At 42.6% G+C, this 15614-nt stretch overlaps 1 protein-coding gene across 5 annotated transcripts in view; it reads left to right on the top strand.

Annotated features, from left to right (window-relative positions):
- Nucleotides 1-15614, top strand: part of EYA3 (EYA transcriptional coactivator and phosphatase 3) — a 471672-nt gene that overhangs the window by 363549 nt on the left and 92509 nt on the right. For 4 of the 5 annotated variants that reach the window (XM_073564578.1, XM_073564576.1, XM_073564574.1 and 1 more), the window contains one exon: nucleotides 6653-6736. The exons of the other annotated variant lie outside the window; for it this stretch is intronic. In XM_073564578.1, the coding sequence (XP_073420679.1) occupies nucleotides 6653-6736 (84 nt within the window). The remainder of the gene's footprint in view (nucleotides 1-6652; nucleotides 6737-15614) is intronic. 5 annotated transcript variants of the gene reach the window in all.

Genomic DNA, 15614 nt, shown 5'->3' on the forward strand with positions numbered 1-15614 from the left:
CAACCCGAGATCAAGAAAAATGGAAACGCTATGGGTATCTGAAAATGGTGCAATTTTTTTTTTTTTTCAACAAAGTTTGGAATTTTTTTCACCACTGTGCACTATTTTTGCAATTTCACTGCACTTGGAATTTTTTTCCCGTCTTCAAGTACACGATATGTTAATACCAATAGTGTTACTCAAAAGTACAATTTGTCCTTCAAAAAACAAGCCCTCACATGGCCATATTGACGGAAAAATAAAAAAGTTATGGCTCTGTGAAAAATGGGAGCAAAAAACGAAAACTCAAAACCGAAAATACATTCGGTCGTGAAGAGGTTAAATCGATTGTGTCCAGTTTTGATGTTCTCATCTATCAAAGTAGAGACTAAGCATGAACACCTCGGCTCTATTCAATCTTACTGGGATTGCGGAGCACAGCTCTCCATCATCTCAGCATTCAAAAAATAAGCCCCTCACCCAACCCGAGATCAAGAAAAATGGAAACGCTATGGGTATCTGAAAATGGTGCAATTTTTTTTCTTTTAACAAAGTTTGGAATTTTTTTCACCACTTAAAAAAAGAACCTAGACATGTTTGCTGTCTATGAACTCATAATGACCTGGAGAATCATAATGGCAGGTCAGTTTTAGCATTTAGTGAACCTAGTAAAAAGGCAAAACAGAAAAACTGTGGGATTGCACTATTTTTGCAATTTCACTGCACTTGGAATTTTTTTCCCGTCTTCAAGTACACGATATGTTAATACCAATAGTGTTACTCAAAAGTACAATCTGTCCCTCAAAAAACAAGCCCTCACATGGCCATATTGACGGAAAAATAAAAAAAGTTATGGCTCTGGGAAAAATGGGATCAAAAAACGAAAACGCAAAACCGAAAATACCTTCGGTCATGAAGACGTTAACCCCTTCACCCCCAAGGGTGGTTTGCACGTTCATGACGGGCCAATTTTTACAATTCTGACCACTGTACCTTTATGAGGTCATAACTCTCGAACGCTTCCATGGATCCCGGTGATTCTGACATTGTTTTCTCGGGACATATTGTACTTCATGTTAGTGGTAAAATTTCATTCAAATAACTTGCGTTTATTTGTGAGAAAAATGGAAATTTGGCGAAAATTTTGAAAATTTCGCAATTTTCCAACTTTGAATTTTTATGCCCTTAAATCACAGAGATATGGTACCGAAAAAACGTGATAACTAACATTTCCCACATGTTTACTTTACATCAGCACAATTTTGGAACCAAAATTTTTTTTTGTTAGGAAGTTATAAGGGTTAAAAGTTGACCAGCGATTTCTCATTTTTACAACACCATTTTATTTTTACGGACCACATCACATTTGAAGTCACTTTGAGGGGTCTATATGATAGAAAATACCCAAAAGTGACACCATTCTAAAAACTGCACCCCTTAAGGTGCTCAAAACCACATTCAAGAAGTTTATTAACCCTTTAGGTGCGTCACAGGAATTTTTTTTGAATATTTAAAAAAAAATGAAGATCTAACTTTTTTTCACAAAAAATATACTTTAGGTTCAATTTTTTTTATTTTACCAAGGGTAACAGGAGAAATTGGACTGCAAAAGTTATTGTGCAATTTGTCCTGAGTACGCTGATACCTGATATGTGGGGGGGGAACGACTGTTTCGGCGCATGGCAGAGCTCAGAATGGAAGGAGCGCCGTTTGACTTTTTCAATGCAAAATTGTCTGGAATTCAGATCGGACGCCATGTCACGTTTGGAGAGTCCCTGATGTACCTAAACAGTGGAAACCCCCCTACAAGTGACCCCACTTTGGAAACTAGACCCCCCAAGGAACTTATCTAGATATGTGGTGAGAACATTGAACCCACAAGGGCTTTACAGAAGTTTATAACGTACAGCGGTACAATTAAAAAATCATATTTTTTCCACAAAAATGATCTTTTCACACCAATTTTTATTTTCCCAAGGATAACAGGACCCTAAAAGTTATTGTGCAATTTGTCCTGAGTACGCTGATGCCCCACATGTGGGGGTAAACCACTATTTGGGCGCATGGCAGAGCTCGGAAGGGAAGCAGCGCCATTTGACGTTTTTGGCCGGAATTGAGATTGGACATCATGTCGCGATTGGAAAACCCCTGATGTACCAAAACAGTGGAAACCCCCCACAAATGACACCATTTTGGAAACTAGACCCCCTAAGGAACTTATCTAGATGTGTGGTGAGAACTTTGAACCCCCAAGGGCTTCACAGAAGTTTATAACATAAAGCCGTACAATTAAAAAATCATATTTTTTCCACAAAAATGATTGTTTCACCCTCAATTCTTATTTTTCCAAGGGTAACAGGACCCTAAAAGTTATTGTGCAATTTGTCCTGAGTACGCTGATAACCCACATGTGGGGGTAAACCACTATTTGGGCGCATGGCAGAGCTTGGAAGGGAAGCAGCGCCATTTGACGTTTTTGGCTGGAATTGAGATCGGACACCATGTCGCGATTGGAAAACCCCTGATGTACCTAAACAGTGGAAACCCCCTACAAATGACACCATTTTGTAAATTAGACCCCCCAAGGAACTTATCTAGATGTGTGGTGAGCACTTTGAACCCCCCAGTGCTTCACAGAAGTTTATAACGCCCGGGCGTGAAAATAAAAAATTCGTATTTTTTCCACAAACATGATCTTTTAGTCACCATTTTTTTATTTTCCCAAGGGTACCAGGAGAAATTGGACCCCAAAAGTTGTTGTCTAATTTGTCCTGAGTATGCTGATACCCCATATGTTGGAGAAAACTACTGTATGGGCACACGTCGGGGCTCGGAAGGGAAGTAGTGACTTTTTGGAATGCAGACTTTGAGGGAATGTTCTGCGGGTGTCATGTTGCCTTTGGAGAGCCCCTAATGTACCTAAACAGTGGAAACTCCCCACAAATGACCCCATTTTGGAAACGAGACCCCCTAAGGAACTTATCTAGATGTGTGGTGAGCACTTTGAACCCCCAAGGGCTTCACAGAAGTTTATAATGCCCGGGCATGAAAATAAAAAAAATCGTATTTTTTCCACAAACATGATCAATTAGTCCCCAATTTTTTCATTTTCCCAAGGGCAACAGGAGAAATTGGACCCCAAAAGTTCTTGTCCAATTTGTCATGAGTACGCTGACACCCCATATGTGGGAGAAAACTACTGTATGGACACACGTCGGGGCTCGGAAGGGAAGCAGTGACGTTTTGGAATGCAGACTGATGGAATGGTCTGCGGGTGTCATGTGCGTTTGGAGAGCCCCTGATGTACCTAAACTATTGAAACTTCCCACAAGTGACCCCATTTTGGACACCAGACCCCCCACGGAACTTATCTAGATGTGTGGTGAGCACTTTGAACCCCCAAGTGCTTCACAGAAGTTTATAACGCTCGGACGTGATAATAAAAAAATCATTTTTTCCACAAAAATGATATTTTTGCCCCCAATTTTTTATTTTCCTAAGGGTAACAGGAGAAATTGGACCCAAAAATTGTTTTGCAATTTGTCCTGAGTAGGCTGATACCCTACTTGTGGGGGTAAAACACTGTTTGGGCGCATGTCAGAGCTTGGAAGGGAAGGAGCACCATTTGACTTTTTCAACTCAGAATTGGCTGGAATTGAAATCAGACGCCATGTTGCATTTGGAGAGCCCCTGATGTGCCCAAACAGTGGAAACCCCCAATTCTAACTCCAACCCGAACCCCAACACACCCCTAACCCTAATCTCAGCCCTAACCCTAGCCCTAACCGTAATGGAAAAATGGAAATAAATACATTTTTTTTATTTTATTATTTTTCCCTAACTAAGGGGGTGATAACGGGGGGTTTGGTTTACTATTTATGGCGGTTTTTATGTTTGGCGGCTGTCGCACGCTAAAAGAAGCTTTTTATTGTAAAAATAGTTTTTGCATCACCACATATTGAGAGCTATAATTTTTCCGTATTTTGACCCACTGAGTCGTGTGAGGTCTTATTTTTTGCGGGACGAGTTGACGTTTTTATTTGTACCATTTTCGGGCACGTGACATATTTTGATCGCTTTTTATTCCGATTTTTGGGACGCAGAGTGAACAAAAACCAGCGTTTCATGAATTTCTTTTGGGGGGGTGCGTTTACACCGTTCCGCGTGCGGTAAAATTGATAAAGCGGTTTTATTCTTCGGGTCAGTACGGTTACAGCGATACCTCATTTAGGTTGTTTTTTTATGTTTTGTCGGTTTTATGCAATGAAAACTATTTTATATAAAAAATAATTATTTTTGCATCGCTTTATTCTGCGAGCTATAACTTTTTTATTTTTTCGCTGATGATGCTGTGTGGCAGCTCGTTTTTTGCGGGACAAGATGACGTTTTCAGCGGTACCATGGATATTTATATGCGTCTTTTTGATCTCGCGTTATTACACTTTTTGTTTGGCGGTATGATAATAAATCATTATTTTTTGCTTCGTTTTTTTATTATTTTTTTTTTTAAGTAGTTCGCTAAAGGGGTTAACTAATGGGACAGTTTTATAGGGCGGGTCGTTACGGACGCGGCGATACCTAATATGTGTACTTTTATTGTTTTTTTTTTTTTATTTTCAAAAAATGGATTTATTTGGGGGATTATTTTTTTTTTTTTTTGTAATTTATTTGGCTATTTTTTTAAAATTATTTTAACACTTTTTTTTTATTTTTTTTTACTTTATTAAATAGTCCCAGGTGGGACATCACTGTTCTGTGACAGATCGCTGATCTGTCACATCACAGATCACTGTGACAGATCAGCGATCTGTCACAGGCAGTGCACAAGGCTTCCTCATGGCTGCGCTTTGCAGGCACTGAGGAAGCCAGCTTCCTGCAGGCCCCCGAAGGCCCCCGTCGCCATCTTGTATTCGGGGGCCTGCAGGAAAGGAGCCCCCGGCAGCAGCGCTGCACATTGCGCTGCCGTGGGGGGCTCAGGGAAGCACGAAGGGAGCCCCCTCCCTGCCGATGCTTCCCTTTAACCCCCGGTACACCGCGATCATCTTTGATCGCGGTGTGCAAGGGGTTAACGTGTCGGGGGCAGTCCGTGACCGCCCCTGACACATTGTGCCGGGTGTCAGCTGTGATAATCAGCTGACACCCGGCCGCGATCAGCGGCGCTCACCACGTGGGCGCCGCTGATCGCGGTAGACGTACTATCCCGTCCATGGGCATAGGGGCCCGGGTCCCATGGACGGGATAGTACGTCTGATGTCAGGAAGGGGTTAAAGCAATTTTGTCCAGTTTTGAAGTTCTCATCTATCGGAGTAGAGACTAAGCATGAACACCTCGGCTCTATTCAATCTTACTGGGATTGTGGAGCACAGCTCTCTATCATCTCAGTGGTCCCATTGAGAATGAATGGAATGTAGGAGGACATGCTCGACCTTCATTCCATTTAGATGAGGTTTTGCAGACCCCAGCTATCAGAAAGTTATCCCCCTTTCTGTGGTACAACACCTTTTAACTTCTCCACAAAAGGAAATCATAAATTCATGTACTTTATTTTACGGATTATAAGACGCACTTTTTTTCTCCCAAATTTGGGGGGAAAATGGGGGTGCGTCTTATAATGCGTATATACCTTACCGGTACCGTTGCTGCAGGCCGGAGGTTGGGATGAGGGGGTGTCCGGTGCTGCTGCGGGTGCCCGGCGGTACTATGGGGGGGTGTCAGACGCTACGGAGGTGTCCTGCTGCGGGTGTCGCCGGTGCTGCCGGGGCTTTGCCGACATTTTGTGAAAGGCCAGATCCCCAGCAGTTCCATGGTTTCCTGTGCCAGGTGGTGTTTCACAAAATGTTGGCAGAGCCCCGGCAGCACAGCCGGGCACCCACAGCATTCGGGCAGCTTTGCTGGACACCGCGGCAGCATCAGACACCTGCAGCGGCACGCCGCACATCGGTACACCCCCTCATCCCAGCCTGCGGCCGGCAGCATCACCCCACTCCTGTCTCCTGCAGCAGCGACTCTGGGACCCCCCCCCCCACTTCACTGCAGCCACCACCCCCGGTAAGTAATAAGACGCATAGATTAAAAGAAGCACCATCATTTTTTCCTATTTTTCTCCTCAAAATTTGGGGTTCGTCTTATAATATGGAGCGTCTTATAATCCGAAAAATACAGTAATTTTTCTGTCATATTGCCACAAGTTGACATGGTACCCTATCCAAAATTACTGTGAAGGGATAAAAGAATTGCAAACTGAGCTGCTGCAGGAGTGACATAGCAACTTCAGTTTGTGACAACTGGTCTCGGTGGCGATGGTCATCAATGCTGAGCCCAGTGGTTATTGTAGTGGTCATATACTGTAGTCATGACATCATAGCTTTTGCCATGTTAACAAAGACTAGGGTAGCACCGGAGGGCCAGCACTGATAGAGCTTTGGGGGAGGAAACATTCATTGTTAACAATAAATAGATAAGTCTATGGATATATGCAGTTTTATACTGGAAAAGTTTTTTTTTTTTTTTTTTTTAAACTTTCCACATGTAGTCATTTTACCTCATCACACTAATCTCTGGTCATCTACTTGCGTTTGCTTCTTTTGTTCCCATTGATTAATTTTTACAAGCATGACTGTTCTACAGACACTACCAAACTTGTGTTTCATATATTTCTCTCTTGTTTCCCCAGCGTGTGTTTTTATGGGACTTGGATGAGACCATTATCATCTTTCACTCTCTGCTTACTGGTTTATATGCACAAAAGTATGGAAAGGTACCGCCATAACTATCTGATGTTGAAACACCTTTTTTAAGCTTAAATTCAATCTCCATCTTTTTATCATGTAATTTTTAGGTTTTAACTTTGAAAATTGGTTAATATACCTTTAGAGCTGTGATAGCTTTGTTATTCTAATAATAATAATAATTTTATTTCTATAGCGCCAACATATTCTGCAGCACTTTACATTATAGAGGGGACTTCTACAGACAATAGACATTACAGCATAGCAATAAACACATAGATCAAAACCGATACCAAGAGGAAAAATAAGGGAAAAAAGGAGAGACACGAAAGGTGGATGGTAACAATTGCTTTTATTGTTTGGACCAGCCATAGTGTAAGAATCGGGTGTTCCTGTTGCTGCATGAATCAGTTAACAGTACAGACACAGGGCTATTAAATGCATAAAGCATGTGAGAACTTGCTGCGAGTAACCTGGTTATGGTAAAAAATTTTGAATGAGCCACACAGGGATATTTAGGTTAATGCGTTGAGGCGATAGGTCAGTCTGAACAAATGCGTTTTTAGGGCGCACTTAAAACTGTGGGAGGCTTAATCGTATTAACCTGGGAAGTGCATTCCAAAGAATTGGCGCAGCACGTGAAATGTCTTGGAGATGGGAGTGGGAGGTTCTGATTGAGGATGATAACCTCAAGTCATTAGAAGAACGGAGGGCACGGGTAGAGTGGTAGGCTGAGAAGAGGGAGGAGATGTAGTATGATGCTAAGCCATGGAGCTCTTAGTGGGTGAGGGAAATTTGTTTATACTGAATTCTGGAGTGGATGGGTAACCAGTGTAAGGACTGGCAGGGCTGTGGAGTCGGAGTCGTGGAGTCGGAGTCTGAGTTAGTTTTGGTTGGAGTCGGAGTCGGTAGAAATGTACCGACTCCGACTCCAGCTTTAAAAAAAATGTATTAATATTTCATAATTGAACTTTCATATGAATTTTCTAAATGTTACTCAAATATATATGTTCTATCAAACTATGAACAACAGTGATAAGCAGTTCTGCTGGAGATAGACATTTCTTACTTCTTGTGTGTCACCGTTCTCCACTGCCCTTAGCTAATCTTATACTTGGTTAACCTCGTGCTGCCCCAACCCCCCTACTTACAATGTATGAAACTGAAAGTGAAAATGTGTTGCAAATTCTTAGTAGTAAAGCTCCTCCTCTAGACTAGATCATACTAGGTGTGCGTCTTCCAAGCATCTCACAGCTACCTGCTACTCAGAAGAGGAAGACTGTAAGAAGTATTATCCTTTCAACAAACTTTGCATCAGTTAACTGTGAGTACATGAGGAATAATAACAGTATTACTGACCACTATATCAGTTGTACGACCTGGCAATAATTTTGTACAATTGTTTTTAGGAAAAACAATTGTCATTTGGATTGTGAATGCAGAATTAAAAACCTGAGAATGTCAAAGAAGCATCACATTAAATCAGCTGTATTTGAACATTTCACCATCACTCAAGATAGAAAACATTATGTCTGTCAGTGTATGACAAATGATCCAGACGAAAACAAATGCTGTGAAGCCAAGATGAGTGCATATTCAGGCAAAGATAAAAATGCTCCTACCAGAGCTTCTAATCTAAAGAGACATTTACAGCGCTTTCATCCAGAAGTACTGAAAGCAGTGGATGAGAAAGACTGCATCCAAACCAATGAACCAGTGCCCAGCTCTTCCAGCCAAACAAAGGAGCAGAGAACTTTGCAGCCATCAGTTGCAAGATATTTTGTCAGTGACAAAGTTACTGTGACAATGACAGTAGATACATTTAAAAAACAGATCATAGAGCTTGTTGTAAAGGATAGTGTGCCTATTTCATTATTTTCACGACCAGCTTTTATGTGTCTGAATGGGGAAATGGCCCGCAAGCTTGGTGTTTCTCTGGAGAGAGAGAGAGTATTAGAAAATTAGTAATCGAAGAAGCTTTTAAACAAAAGGAAGAACTTAAAAAAACTCTCAAGGGACGCTTTCTGTTTCTTAAAATGGATGCCTGCACACGTCACAGAGTGAACTATTTTGCCATCAATGTCCGATTTGTTTGTGACAAAAATGAAATAGTTACCAAGACATTGGCAGTAAAAGACACCAAAGCTCATCACACCAGTGAGTTTCTCCAGGTCTTGGTGGAAAAGGTTCTGCAAGACTATGAACTTAAAAAAGAGCAAGTTCTTTCTGTCGTAACTGACAATGCTTCAAATATGATAAGTACTATTAAGCTAATGAATGAGAGTAATGATGGTGACCAGCAGCTAGAAGAACATTCTGGGTCCACAGACACAGAAATGTTTGAAATAGAGGAACACAGTATTGTAACTGAGGAGCAAACTGAAGTTGCTTCAGATGAACAGCAACATGATGGTTTAGATGATCTTGTTGAAACTGTGTCAATATGTTCTTTCATTCATCACATGCGCTGTGTTGTGCATACGCTACAGCTGGCTATAAGAGACAGTCTGCAAGAAGGACATGCTGCTGCACTGATTGGCAAGGTGAGAAAATTGGCTACTGTTGCCAGAACCCCTAAAGTTGACTCAATTTTGAAGAGACGTGCTGGAAAAGGGGCAATTATTGATCAAGCCACACGATGGGGCAGTATTTACTTAATGATTCAGCGCTTGGTTGAACTGAAAACCTTTCTTGTAGACATGGCTAACCCTCAACTGACGCTAAATGAAAGTCAGTGGAATCAGGTGACTGAGCTGGAAAAATTGCTAGAGCACCCATTTACAGTGACTAAAAAATTACAAGCAGAGGACTTAACTCCAGGTATTTTCTTAAATGAGTGGAAGAACCTGATGTTTCGCCTGTCCCAAAGAGGAGGGTTAATTGCAAGTGGCATTGCTACATCAATGAAACGGAGAGAGGAGCTACTATTACAAAATAATTCTTTTGGCAGCTGTTTATGTAGACCCAATGCATCGGATTCTTCTAGATGATCAACAGCTATGTAAAGGAAAAGAAGCTCTGTTTGAAATAGCAGTAAGGATGAAAGGGTTGCAGAACAGTCAGGAGGAACAAGAAGAATTTGGTCGTCCTGCCACATCTTCACCCTCATCATCAACTGATGAAGAATTTAATTTCGAAAAATATTTGGATCACAAGGACCGTGCAAAGCGTTCCCGCATAGAAGAAGAGTCATCCCCATCAAGGAACACAGCCAGTACATTTCAGCAGAATTTTTCATGTGCACTAAAAGAAATTGAGAAATTTGACCGTTCATCAAAAATAACAGTGCAACAAGCGATTCCTCTGTATCCTGACATTGTCAGAGATGTTGCCCGAGTGGTTACTGCTTTGTCACCAACACAAGTTAGTGTAGAGAGGTTGTTCTCTGCTCTCAAAATAATTAGATCAGATTTGAGGGCATCCATGAAGGAGGATCTGACAGAGGCAATACTTTTTCTGAGGACAAATTTATAGATTTCTTCTTATTAACTGCATAAGTGTTTATTGCATATTTACTTAGTTTAGAAAAGTTTATAAAAGTTATTTGCTATATTCTAATTGTATTCTAATAAATGTAGTTTTTGCTCTAAGTGGTCTGATTACTTATATGATGGTGAGAAACTGAATAAGCACGATGTTTAATATTTTACAACAGTAAATTTGTTATGAATTGGCCATTTATGAAGGAGCCGGAGTCGGAGCCTGATAAAATCCAGGAGTCGGAGTCGCAACTGTGGCTTACCGACTCCACAGCCCTGAGGACTGGCACAAGGTAGAGGCATCGGTATAACGATTGGTGAGGAATATGATCCTAGCTGCAGCATTCAGGACGGATTGGAGGGGAGAGTTTGGTAAGAGGGAGACAGATTAGTAGAGAGTATAATAGCCCAGACGAGAATGAATAAGATATACAGTAATAGTTTTTGCAGGGTCAAATTCTAGAAATGTTTTTGAGGTGCAGATAATCGGATGTGGGGGGTGAACGAAAGCTCGGAATCAAGTATGACCCCCATGACAGCGGGCATTTTGCTGGGGAGTAATGGTGGAACCACAAATGGAAATGGCAATGTCAGGCATAGGTAGGTTAGTAGAGGGAGGAAACACGAGGAGTTCAGTTTCAGATAGAGGGAGGACATGATGTTAGAGACAGCGGTAAGACAATCACTGGTGTTTTCCAAAAAGACAGGTGTGATATCAGGAGAAGTGTATAATTGGGTGTCATCAGCATAGACATGGTACTGGAACCCAAATCTACTGATTGCTTGACCAGTAGGGGCAGTATACAAAGAGAAGAGGAGGGGGCCGATAACTGATCCTTGTGGAACCCCAACAGTAAGGGGAAGATGAGAAGGAGGAGCCAGCCGCTGGCAGGAAGACCCAAAAAAACAGTGGCAGAGGGCTGGGACAGGGGAACACCTGATAGACCAGCTTCCTGTTCTCCAGCCTGTGACACCGGCCTATTTGCTGCATTGCTGGTGGATGGCTGGGACTGGTCCGTGGCTGTTCGATGAGGGACTGCTCCAGAGGAAGATCTAGGTTCGAGGGTGCTGCTCCAGGTTCTGTGAAAAGAAAAAAATTACTACCAAAAAATAACAATTGTAAAAGCGCCAACTTCTGTGGAATAGAAAAAGTCAGATTAGGGAATACAACACAAAAATACTTGCGTTCTCTGAGCAAGGACAGGCCTCAGGAAAGCCAGCATCCGGTGGTATTTATATTTCCTGATGCTTGCTGCAGCACCACTGCGAACTTGGATCTCCTGTGTCAGATCCTTGTTGAAGCGATCCTTCATCGAACGCCAACGGGTTCTGACTTTGTTCACTGTGAAGGGGGGGAAATTGTTAAACAATGCACTTTAGGCCGGGATCACACAACCATGATAAGGAGGTCATTATTGAGGTATTCCTCCTCCCATTGTGGAACCCGGAACTGAAAGAAAGACATTAATGTTGGAAAGATAAAACAATTTTTTTTTAAAAAAGAGAAACAAAAAACAGTCAATCTATAAACAGTCAAGAAAAAAAAAAAGAATACATACACGCCGTCTTGCCACCGGACCTTGGGCCTGAGTCTGGTGCTCCTGCTCCTCTGCACTTTTGAAGTATTCTGTAAAATACATGATTTTGCCACATGTGTAATAGTGACAATGAATACTTACCAATCAGTAGCAAATGTACTCACTTCAGTCTCCTGTCCGGTGTGTTCGGTGTGCTGTGGACTTGAGGCCGTGGTGATATTGTGATGAATGCTGCAAGAAAGAGCCAGAAATGATTACAGACTGCAGGGAGAAAAACAGACATTAGCTTGTATACTCACATTTTGTTAAATTCAGAGTCTTCACATATATTTTCCACAATCTGGAGTCTTAGGCTGGAGTCACACTAACCTGCGCAAAATACGGTCAGTATTTTATATGCGTAATACGGATGACAGACCCCTAAACAGTGCTCCGTATGTCATCCGTAATCAAGGTGTGGTCGTGTATTTTGCGCATGTCAGCATCCGTATGTAATCCGTATGTAATCCGTATGGCGAGATTTTCTCGCAGGCTTGCAAAATGGACATATAATGGAGCCCTATGACAGTTTTAATAAAGAAATGAAAGAATAGATATAGACACATAGAATGCGTGTGTATATATATTTATATATATATATATATATATATATATATATATATGTATTCTATGTGTATATATCTATTCTTTTGTTTCTTTATTAAACCTGTCAGTGTGAGTTTACTGTATAGCGCACTGAATTGCCGGCTTTGCTAAAAGACACCTGGTGCGTATTTCTCGCAAGTCACATGTGTGGTCCGTGTGTAATCCGTATTTTTTGCGCACCCATAGACTTGCATTGGCGTACTATGGCCGTAGTACGCTGACAATCGCAGTATGCTGCGATTGGCACGGATCGTAGAATACGGATGAGAAATATACGGCTGGTGCGAGGGACCCCATAGAGAATCATTGGTCCGTGTCTAATGCGTGCTTTTAACGCCTCTCACTCGGCCATATTCCTCGCCAGTGTGACCCCGGCATTACATTCTCTTCAACAGTCTGGAGAGTACTGGACTTCCAGTGCCGACACCCTCTTTTTATACATCTTTGTGTAGGGGGTGGCTAAAAACCAGTTCCTGGACATGTTTACTCAGAAAAACATGCGTACGCATGTCCTTGCGTTCCCATAGACTGTAATGCGTTGTTTTGATGCACTCCTTCCGCAAGCGTCCACATGTATATGGCCGCGGCAATTTGATGCCACAAAAATTGCAACATGTTACGTTAGCCACTCCCCGCTGCACACCCTGAAACGACGCATGCGTAAGCAAACGCAGGCGAACGCATATAAGCGCATGTCCCTGCGTACACTGTGTATGTGTATCAAGCCACACCCACTCCACATAACAACCAATCACTAAGCATCTTTCATATCATCAGAGCTGTTTAAAAGATGAAAGCTGAGCTGTGAGTTTTATAATTTCTATGGTGTTATCGTCCTTCTGTAAAGCTGGAAATAACACAATTTATTAATGTGCCGACATAGACCACCCTCTGACAGACTGCAGGGGGAGCCCAGTATCACACAGGATAGGATTAGATACACGGCTCAGAAGACTGTATCACACAGGATAGGTTTAGATACACAGCTCAGCAGACAGTAACACACAGGATAGAATTACATACACTGCTCAGCAGCCAGTATCACACATGAAAGGAATAGACACACTGCTCAGCAGACAGTATCACACAGGATAGGATTAGATACACGGCTCAGCAGTCAGTATAAGACAGGATAGGTTTAGATACACGGCTCAGCAGACAGTATCACACAGGATAGGATTAGATACATGGCTCAGCACACAGTATCGCACAATATAAGATTAGATATACAGCTCAGCAGACAGTATCACACAGGAGAGGAATAGACAGACTGCAGAGACCTTTGTGACGTAAGCAGTGCCTTCCCGCCTCCCACCAATCCCGCAATAACAAAATACCCGACAAGCATGGATGGGTTGAACAGGTCGGTCACAGTTTATTAATAAGCAGAGAGAGGCAAGTACAATTCGCAATGGACTCATAGCTGGAAGCCCAGTCACTGACCGCTGGGCAAGGAAGCTGTTTAAAGGTTACAAACCTTGCCCCCCTCTACACAATCGCTGTGACATAACAATAACACGTGAATAATAACTGCACAAAACAAAGGTTTTTTTTTTTATTTAAATTTTAAACAATCGCGCCACACATACGCGAATCTATAAGGGAGGGGTGGGACAAAAGCTTCTAAGGGTCAGCTGGGGAGAAAAAGGAAGTCCCCGACCCTAGCACCTGAGGGTGTGGCATCACCTGGGGGGGAGTAGTGGGAGGGGGAGGCACTGCACAGAGTTCCTTTCTAACTTGAATACATGGGGGCTCTGCAGTCAGTTGCACGTTCCCTATACGGTACCGTGCCTGCCAGACTGCAGAGACCTATGTGACGTAAGCGATGCCTTCCCGCCTCCCACCAATCCCGCAATAACAAAACACCAACAAGCGTGGAACAGGTCGGTCACAGTTTATTAATAAGCAGAGAGAAGCAAGTACAATTCGCAACGGACTCATAGTTGGAAGCCCCGTCACAGACTGCTGGGCAAGGAAGCTAATGAGAGGTTGCGAACCTCCCCCCTCTACACTACTGCAACGGAGGATCATGTGTATGACCTACACAGGACTCTGACCCCCACACAACATCATTAAGGCCTGTTCAACGCCATCCTGCAAATTAGTTAAAAATATATCTTGCCTGATATCCATGAGATGAATGCCGTCCGGTCTCGGGAAGATTGAGTTGTCTTTTTCCAGATTGTTGCGGTGAACCACGATGCCGTAGTTTTCTCCGACAAATTTTGCCATCTTCGAGTTTCTCTTTTTCCTTGATTTGTCGATGGCTTTAGGGTCTTTAGCTCCATGCCAGACTGCTCGTGGTATTATGTCCGACCACACCACCACCATATCCGTTATAAAACAAACAAATCGCTCTATGTCCGTTGACATTGTGTAGAGCTCGGCACCTGTTTTCTTGCACAAATCGTTACCACCTGCGTGTAACACCAATATCAGCGGCCCTTTGGCCATCAAAGCAATTTTTACCACCTCCGGGAAGATTTGACTCCAACGGAGCCCTCTGATGCCTCTCCAGTTGACCTCTATTTTTGGGAGTAAAAATTTTTCCCACCGGGGCACATTCCGGCTCTTTTGCACGCCCAATAAATAAAAGAATGTCCCAATACCCAAACTGTGGGCTTATGACCGCCTGTAAGAGACAAGATGTGTTAGAGCAGGTCTGGTCTGGTGTATCTTGCAAATCATGCGGATTTCCAACGACCCAATCTCTGTACTTCAACTTCCGCTACACCGGCCCTAGCTGCTTCGATGGCCGCTCTTATTCTGAACGAATGCATTTCGTATTGTTTTGGGTTTACGCCGACAGCTTCCAGACATTGTTTAAAAATTTTGTGAAATTGATACTTAGTAAGCGGGGACCTGTCGGTGTGTGAGAGAATCTACTTTCGTGTCTTACAACCGTAAAGCGTCTGACTATTTTAATAGGGCATATGGGGCCATCTAAAGCCTTGACCAGAACCCATGACCCTCTACCGGTGGGGACACATTTGGATTTCCGCACCCTAATGTGCAAAGTGTCATTATATATAACGAGATCCTCGTTGATTATCCCGCCTTCTGATGCTGTTTCTGACTGCGGCACTAGTTCGTTAATGCGTAGTGCCCAGAAGAATGCGATTGCAAACGCTGTAGATATTAGGGTTGATTCATATTGTGACTTGCATACCGTTTCAGAGTTTGTGATAAACGGGGCGACGGCATTCCTGACTAGGTTGAAGCCTTTTCCAGCCTTTAACAGCTTG

Source organism: Dendrobates tinctorius, unplaced genomic scaffold (genome assembly GCF_039654945.1).
Source record: "Dendrobates tinctorius isolate UK_male_01 unplaced genomic scaffold, ASM3965494v1 ptg000015l, whole genome shotgun sequence".
Lineage (NCBI taxonomy): Eukaryota > Metazoa > Chordata > Amphibia > Anura > Dendrobatidae > Dendrobates > Dendrobates tinctorius.